Here is a 9455-nt window from a genome sequence, read left to right as displayed (position 1 = left end):
GTATATATATATTCATCAAAATTAAAAAAAACAGACATTTGAAATATATCAGTCTGTGTGTAATGAATGAATATAATATACACATTTCACTTTTTGAATGGAATTACTGAAATAAATGCACTTTTTCATCATGATATTCTAATTTAATGACCAGCACCTGTATGTACGTATATATACAGTACATATTACTTTTTTGGAACTCATTGGGCTTGAATAAGGATCACTACAGAATTCAGGATACCTCACATATTATGAAGTAACTTCAATGATTCAATGCAGCAAAATAAACAAATCAAAAAAGTAAAGAACATGCAGTTTCCCCTACCACTATCATTATCATGCTTGTTAGTTTTGAACGACAAGCAAGAATGAAAACAATCTGAAGTAACAAGGCTATTTTTAAAATGTAAGGAGTAGAAGTAATAAGTCAGCTGAAAAATAATTACTCCAGTAAAATGTACATAACCAAATTTTCTACAGAAGTAAAGTATTTTATACTTTGTTTCTGTACACTTCTGGTTCTAAGTTTCAGTAAACTAGATTGTCAGGACTGTTGCCAATGGAAAAAAAATAATGTTTTCTCACAGAATAACACTCAATAGATTACCAAGAAGCTTCATAGGGATGTTTATTATTCACTGATTTTTGTTTTGATTGCTGTTAAAGTTAAATGCGCCTCCTGTGGTGACCGAATCCTAAACTCTGTGCAAATATCAAAGCACTACAATCATAAAAAGCTACTTATACACAGCTCCTGTGTGCATATTGAAGTTATGTGGAAAACAGTGGATAGTCTGCCAGCGAGCTGATGGAAATATGTCTAAATAATGACAAATACCTTCAGTTACCTGAACTATGATTACAGAAACACCAGCTTTAGCTCAGCTGACAACTATGTGTGTTTACATGTGGAGGAGATAAATAAGATCAGATGCTCCATCAGAATGAATTTCCCCTCCTGGGTGCGACCGCTTGTATTAATCATGTTCTGATCATACAGGACATGTTAGTGCCAGGTTTGAAAAGGATGCTAAACTGGTTTCCCACAGTACCCACAGATCCCCCTCCCTCCCCTGCAACTACAGCACGAGAAAACAAAAAAATCTTCATCAGAAAGTGAAAAGAGAGTTGACTGGATAACAATAATGAGTATCAAAAGTGTATAGAGTCAATCACAGCTAAATTTAGTGTGTAAATGTCAGTTTATACCTGCCATTCCTGGAGGGGTTTTCAAAAATTTCCCATTGAAATTCTGGATGACTACGTCACACTTCTCTGTTGACTCCATCCTGCGGCAGAAACAAAGGCAGATGGGCTTCAGTGCAATCACTCCTGCTAGAGCTGAATAAGTACAAAAGACTTTGTTTTTTAAATGTGTGTGGGGGAAAAAATGAACTGGTTTTGGATACAAGTGCCTGAAAATACAACTGTGCGTGTCCTACATCTTAGTGAGTATAAATGCTCACCAGTTAAATGATCAGTACGTGGGTGTGTTTGTGTCGTTTCGAGAAATGTCTTAGATAAGCTGGTGTGTGTCTGTGTGTGTGTCTGTGATTTCTATGGGGTTTCCTCTCTTTTGTCCCTCTTTAAAAACTCCATTCAGACTGATCTGTTGTGTGTCATGTCCTCTTTGTCTGCCCCTATTCAGCTCTGCTCACCCAATCGCAGCTCAGTGACTAATTGCCTGCTTGGCAAGCAAAAGCTAGTGTGTCTGTTAGTGTGTGTGAGTGTGTGTCTGTGTGTGAGTGTGTATGTGTGTGTGTTTAGGATGTATGCATTTGTGTGGCTCTTCGGTTTTCTTTAAAACAGTCAATGACCCAGAATGAATCCCTGACTGCATTCTAATCACTGGAAAACTGCAATGTAACTGAGATGACCACACAAACACACACACACACACACACACACACACACACACACACACACACATACACACACTTGCAGAGGAGTAGGGCAATGCCAGGCAGAGCAATGCAGAGTGATTGACTGTAAATGTTAAATTAGGAATATTCAAGTGTACTGGCTTGTTTTTAGAGACAAACGGACAACTTTATTTAAATTTGCATAACTGCATCTAGGTTAAAGCAGTTGCTGGTTGGGTTGTGATCAAACCCAATTTAGCCCTAAACAACAAAATTAAACCTGATTGGATTTCACTTTGATCAGATTTTGTATTGTTTTTGTTTTTCAACAAAAGTGAAAAAAATAAATTATCATAGCTTTTGTTTTTGTGCATTTTCTTTTTTTAAAATATTGGTTTGTTTTGATTTAGAACAAAAGTCTGACAAAATCTACAAGAGAAATTATTCATCAACTAAATAACCACAGGACTAAAAACTACTAATGATCTTTTACAGATGGTTTTCATTGACGACATCATCCGGGACTTTTTTACCCTCCYCACCCTGTTCGTGGGCTACTATTGAGCTTGTAGCGATAAAACCAGTATGGGAGAACCACAAAAGCAAGGGAGGAAAAAATGCAAACAGGCCACTGAACTACGCAGACGAGCATGACCAGGATAATAATACTTTGTATTTAAAACATGCCTTTCAGGACACCCATAGATCTACTGAATAATAAATCTAAATGAAGGTATTTAGCTTTAATGGTAGGAGTGATCTGAACACTCTGGAATCCCGAGGAGGGTGAAATCTTTGTAGTTGATTATCGCCAGCCAAAAAATCATGTCGCTTTGCTGACAGTTCAGTTTCTTAGTGTTTTTACGCCATCTGTTTTTCTTTTTTTTTTAAGAGCATCTCTCTGCCACACGAGCAGCACAGTTTTGTAACTAACTCAAACGRAAACTTGCTCCATGACTGTTAAAACAACTTATAATAGAAACATATTACATAAATAATCTAGACTGTATTCATTTCTGTGCTGTAGATCATCCCCTCTTCTGCATTCGCAGCCACGAATTTCGCGATTTGATCACGAGATCTGCAGGTCGCTATGACATTTGAAAACCATCTGTTAATCATCTTCATTTACTTGAATCCATTTTGGTTTCTGTAGATGCAATTTAATTGACGCCGTTTTTATCCATGTCGCCTCTGATCAAGGTCACCAGTTTACAAAGGTAATGACTTCTACATATCCAAGGCTTATGTGCACTTTTATTCTCATCATATAACTTTAAAAAAAACTTAGAAAAGAGAAAAATGGATAACTGTGATTATTGACTGCTGAAATGTTTGACATATCCTTGTTTTTTTCACAGAACAATATCCTCATTTTCATTTGTTATTCAAGTTCCTAAATCATAAAAAAATGAAAAATGGACAAAAGTTTTATTACATTTGTGTAAAAATAGATAGATGGAGGGTGTTTCTTAATATAACTGCAGTTATTTATTACTGTATTTGTGTTCATGGATCTTGGAACTTAAAAAAAACAGCAAAGTTATTGTATTTCTGTTTTTTTCTGCATCAGTAACTTCAACTAATCTTCCCGGTTTATTTGACCTGCATTCATCAATGAGTTTATTGATCATTTTGATCTTTATATTTGTCTCCAAAGGTCCATGCAACATAAATCTGTTTAGTCTATTGAAAATTGTTGTGGTCTTCATGGACCCCTTCACTGATAAAAAACAGAGCTTACTATAGAATGTTTATTTTTATTTAAAACACACAAAAATTCTACTCTTTGCTGTCAACATTGTCCATTTTTCTTCCATTTAAGTGCATGCCTTCAAAGATTTCTATCCTCTCAAGGGAACAATGGAAGTAAGGGTTTAATCACACAACCCTTATCAGTCTGTTTTCATCTATGGAAACCTAAAGTATAAATTAATCCTTACTGTAAAAATTAAGAATAAACAGAATCGTAATGACTCATTTAGGGTTTTATTTCATGTACCTGGCGAAGCCAACTCCTCTGCTCAGGCCATTGGCATCCCTCAGTATCCGTGTGGAAATGACATGACCAAAGGGCTTCAGCATGTTCTCCAGCTCCTGTTCATCCATCGACACCGGCAGGTTGGATATGTAGAGGTTGGTGGGGTCCTGCTCCTGTTGCTGCGAAGGGACAGAAGAAAATGAAGAAAAAATGATTAATACCAGCCTTAAATTCTTGAAGTAAATTAGAAGCAACATAGTCATCGGAGACAATAAAGTTCCTCCATTTAACAGCTTGAAGACAAGAACACCAGTGGGCTGCAAAAAAAAGCTTGTTCTGGTTAGAAAATGTGACTATCTTATTGAAAAAAATACGTGTAGTTTGGAAGAAATGGATTGCCTCCAGATCACCATAACTGGGGTTTAATTTGGCAGATTTTTACATTAACAAATACAAAAAAAGTACAAATAAATGTGACAATGGCTCTGTTGTGCACAAGAAAGACACAAACACACAATAATCAGCCCTGATTGGAAAAAAAGTGGAAATGTTAAACACAAAATAAATAATTTTGTAGTTAAAAATAGTGAAATATGTGCATGCGTGAAGCAGCTGAGCTCTGACATCTTCTGGTATCAAGACTGTTGATAGAAGACGTTGCTGTTATATAGACCCAGTGCATTTGCTCTAAACTGGTTCCTGTTAAACAGAAGAGTCAGACTCCACTAGGTGTATGAGTGCTCATAAAATGGTCCATTGTACAGTCACTTACATTCCACAAAGTTTCCTAGAATTCACATTCAGACACTGAACATCTACCACAACACTCAGACCTTCAATTATTGCAATAAACATTTTCCCATTGTCATCCTTCATGGATTTCTAGTCCAGTTCAAGCACAAAACAGTAAGTACCAAGACACATTTGGACAAAATCTTAGAAAAACCTGGTTTTGATCGGCACAACACTCCCTTCTTGAGAATAAACCTTGTAACTGCACCAAACATTGCATTAGCTGGCTTTGAGTACATTCACTGTTCAAAAAACACAAGTAATATTCTCTACATACAATTTCTGATTCAACAAACAATAGAACAAACATTATTTTAAAACGTGTTAAACTATTTCAGGTATACTTTTATACCTAAGTGGAAAATATGAAACAAGCTTACCACATAGCTACACTTATTAAATAATGATATTCCTATTTATAACTAAATTCAATAATTACATCTTGAAAAAATAGAGCAGGTAATATAAACTGGCATTAGGTTTGCAGCAACAAAGGAAACCAGATTCATAAATATTACCAAATTTACAATAAACCTTTCCATGAGAAAAAAAGAACCTTTTTCTCAGCATCACTCACAGTTAGACAAGTGCACTTCTGTTTCTCTGTCTTCTGTTTGGTAGCATGTAGTTCAAATGATGCACTGCAGGAGATCACAATCTGTCTGTGGTGCTTGCAAATTCAAGCTGTATGAATGCAGGGCTCTGGGTTACAGGGGTTCTATTTCAAACAACTTGTTTTCAGAAGAAAAGCACAACACAGGCATGTTCCATGAATTACGAGGAAAAAAATACTTTGTAATTTCATAAAAGCTATTTAGAAACTCGGCTCCTTCAGTGCTTCTGTTGTTGCTGTAAATAGTTCTGTGATGTTTCATGAGAGTTCATAACTTACTTGGCTCCAACGGCTGCACAGTGATGATGCTTATCTACAGTATTTATTATAGGCTTAGCAATAACTCCAAGAGGGAAACCCAAATATCCTCATTTTCAGCAACACTAAAGATTCCCTGGCCTGAGGGGGTATAGAGTCCCTGCAGCAAGTCTTGGGTTTTCTCTGGAGTAGGTGAGGGTTGGAATGTACTGTATTGTCCTTTGGCTCAGCTGCTACTTAACACCTTAAGCCGGAGTAGTGATAAGTGCATAGTGAAAGTCAAATTCTGTAGATGTCAAAAGAATCACGTCATCCACGATAGACCAACAAGAAATCCTGAAGTTTCCAACCAAATCTGTCCCAACTACACCTCAAGATCCTGTTCCAGAATACCACAAACATGTTTGGTGAACAGGGACACCTAGCTGCACCAGATACACATGGCTCTTGAACTGGCTGACTTTATTTTCTTTATATCCTGCAGAAGTGACCCTGGCACCCCATACTTCCACTGCAAGCTGTTTCAAACACCATTATATTTTACAGCTTCAACCGGAACAGTAAAAGTCTGTCGCCTCCTTATCCCAAAACTCACTGCACATAAAACAAACACAATACAACAACCATTCCAATCATTTAACAGCATGGTAATGTCCATCTTTGCCACATTGGCCTTTATCCATATGTCCTTGCAGCTTTGCACCCTGAAGTATTATTTGTTCACAATTGTTTTTTCCACAGAAATCCTCTTTTAAAGGGATCTCTGCCTACTTTCACAAGTTAGCCTTAATATGTTACTTCTCTATTCTACTAAAGGTTGGTGTTTGTGACATCTGAAAGTTCCTAATTACTTTAAAAATAATGTAAAGTTGGTTTATCACATTTTTCAATTAAGCACATTGACATTTTGTTACTGATGCAATGCATTCTGGGGATGATAAGGATGATAGGTCACAGCAGAGATAAAAACACAGAGTCTAGGCTAAAAAGCAAATAAAAGCTAAGACAGCAAAATTATATTTTCTATTGGTTTATATTTTGCACATTATATGGGTTGAAACGATCAAATGTGATGTTTAGTAAATTAACTCTGGAGCTAATTTTCTAGCACCACATGTTGAAAGATATTTGTGGGGTTAGCTCCCAAGCTAATTCATATATTAGCTTGGGAGGTAACACGAAAACTGAAAGGCTAAAGCTGAGGTGAACCTCACATGAAACAGCTTCAGTGTCTTCCGTCCACATTTTCAGTCACAGTCTGAGTCATTTCTACGTATGCTCTCCTATCTGTCAACTCACTCTGGTTTCATTTAAAAGGGTTGAATGTCAGGCATTGTCCAAAAATAATGTTCAAACTGGAAAGAGCTCGCACTGGAGGACCTGGTTTACCCAGAATGCTCTGTGGTGTAAAAAAACATAGACATTAGTGTGGCAATATACATTTTTTGAATTTATAAAAACTGAACAGCCTAAAGTATTTTTGCAGCCTAATTTTTCTAATTGAAGTACATATGTATTAAAATACAGTATGTCAATGTTACAACTAGTTGCAGTTCCTTTTGAAATATCCCTTTCAGGCACACACAAATCCTGTAGAAAACACAGGGGACAATCACACCAGCTGTTACAATTTAAAGTCTGTTTCTCCAAATAAATCTCAAACTAAATGGTGTATTATACACAGTGTGTATTTTTCAAGACGTGCAAAACAAAATGTAAAAAAGAGGTGAAGCAGCCAAAAGTGAATGAACTCTGCTTGACTTTGCCTAAAGTTGCTGTTTACACCAAGTTACCTCAGTGATCTCTCACTCTGCAGGTTGCAAACGATTCACCACCCTCTTCATCTCTCTCTCTATCCATCTCCTTGCTAGCTGGGTCTCTTTGTCACTCCGACTCTCTTTGTAACATCTGTCATGAGCTGGAAGCAGCTTCGCACCAACTGTGCCCCTCCTTTACTGGGTGGCCTGCCTGCCAGCCCGCCAGTCAGCTTGAGTTTTCAGCCCCATTAAGCCTCATTCCTGCATCGTTACAGCACGTCTGTGCGTCGTCTACCTACAACTTCCTGGTTAGCAACAACTGCTGAGGGCAAAGCAGTAGTTAAAAAAACCTGTGGGAAAAAAAATGTTGGCTGATGATGATACTCCCGATTTCTTAGCAATTTTGCTCTCATCTTGAATAGAAAGACTTTACATCCAAAATGGCACATCAGAACCTTTCATGACTATGTCAGAAAAAATGAGCAGGTAAAGCAGAGCGAGCGTGAACGCTTTGAAAACAAGTGGCAAACCACTTTCATAAAGAAGTATGTGATTATCACAAGTTGTTTCTATTCACTAAAGTGCATCTTCTCTATTTTCTTTCCTTACAAACTACACATATTCATGCTCCTTTGCTCTTGTAGCACACCTGTTCTTGCCTTTATTTTGCCTTCTTTAGCCAACCTCTTTTCCATGCTAAATGTTCATTCAATCTCATGCATCCGCCTCCTTTTCTCATCTCCTTACTTGCTATTTACCCCTCCTCCACATCTCATTAAAACCTAATCTTCTTTAATAGTAGCCTTGCTGACTAAAACACTGTGTGAATATTTAGTTAATATTTAATGGGTAGAGTTTTGTCTTTATTTTCATTGTTTCTTCTCCTAACGTTCGTGTGTTCTTAGTTTCAATGTGGTCTGCCTTCATCTTTCTTTCTACTCGATTTCCATTTATCTTTCTCATCACCCTGCTTCACCGTGTACGTTTTTGTCTTCTTATGTCTTCGTCATCCTCAAGCCAAATTCTAACCTTCTATAATGATTGTCAGGGTGTCTAAACGCTCCCTAACGACCTAATCAATACTTAATGAACATATCATAAATACTTTATGAACCCTAAACCCAAAACTCCCCAGGGTTTCATTAAAGATAGGATACATACACTTTATCCCTATTTTCGTGATGACTGGAGGGGGGGCAGTCATCACGAAGATTCTGATTACCTCACCATTTAATCTCAGGTCATTTCAGCTGCTGCTACTTGCTAAATGTGTTTTTGTGTAAAGCACAGTCATGAACTGTTGTAGGTTGTGGGAAGAAGGTTTCTTCTGGTCCTGCACAATGTTTGTGTAAAACTAAGCTAGAACTCATCTCCATTTTACCCAGAAAAATAAGATTTTGATCTGATAGATTTGCAGTAATCTAGTTATTAAATTTCAAAGTGAGAAATATGCTGATATCAACTGGAATCAATGACTGATTGCATCCAAATAAAACCTCACAACTTTATTGTTCCTTTTAACTAAACAGAGAAACCAGCGACTGTCAAGAAAAGTCACAGAAATGTGCAATAGGTTAAATCCCCCCAAAAATTAAAAGCAAGACAAATTGAATTATATTTTTGCACAGAATAGAAGTTTTTCAAATTTTTGTTTTGTGTTACCTACCATGTCCTGGATAACTGAAAATTTATAACAACTTAAAGCATTTGGGTACCTGTTTGACTAATTCATAGCACAACTATGGTGAACGTGTAACGAAGAAAATTAAAACATCTAAAATTAATAACTCACTCTAAGCTAAATTAAAAGCAAAAAAATTCTTCATATTATTTTGCTTTTTTGATCAACCCCTGAAATGTTATTTAAAATCGAACGCAATATTGTGAAATCTCACTCAATCCGTGAGTGGTAGAAGCATGTGTCATGAATAATTTTCATCTACTATCAACTGATTAGCTGTAGTGGTCATCTTGTGGTGGGGGTAACTCCCGAAAGGTCGTCACTTTTACATGTACATTCAACAGTTATTTTCTAATAGTTTCTTTGAATCTTGCCCAATTGTTTCGCAAACATTTTGCTAACAGACCAACAGTTCCAACACTGCTGTACTTTTTAATCTGATGTAGTTTCTATGCGCGCACACACACACACACACACACACACACACACACACACACACACACACACACAC

The 9455-nt window shown here is 36.8% G+C and overlaps 1 protein-coding gene across 4 annotated transcripts in view; it reads right to left on the bottom strand.

Moving 5' to 3' along the window:
* Window positions 1–9455, bottom strand: part of LOC106514237 (RNA-binding motif, single-stranded-interacting protein 3) — a 199289-nt gene that overhangs the window by 50681 nt on the left and 139153 nt on the right. For all 4 annotated transcript variants that reach the window (XM_014003398.1, XM_014003400.1, XM_014003399.1 and 1 more), the window contains exons 5-6: window positions 3865–4022; window positions 1210–1289 (exon numbers count right to left, since the gene is read on the bottom strand). In XM_014003398.1, coding sequence (XP_013858852.1) covers window positions 1210–1289; window positions 3865–4022 — 238 coding nt within the window. The remainder of the gene's footprint in view (window positions 1–1209; window positions 1290–3864; window positions 4023–9455) is intronic.

This window comes from Austrofundulus limnaeus, unplaced genomic scaffold (genome assembly GCF_001266775.1).
Source record: "Austrofundulus limnaeus strain Quisiro unplaced genomic scaffold, Austrofundulus_limnaeus-1.0 Scaffold18, whole genome shotgun sequence".
Classification (NCBI taxonomy): Eukaryota; Metazoa; Chordata; class Actinopteri; order Cyprinodontiformes; family Rivulidae; genus Austrofundulus; species Austrofundulus limnaeus.
Note: the sequence above shows the minus strand (reverse complement) of the source record. Positions and strands in the feature narration are given on the sequence as shown.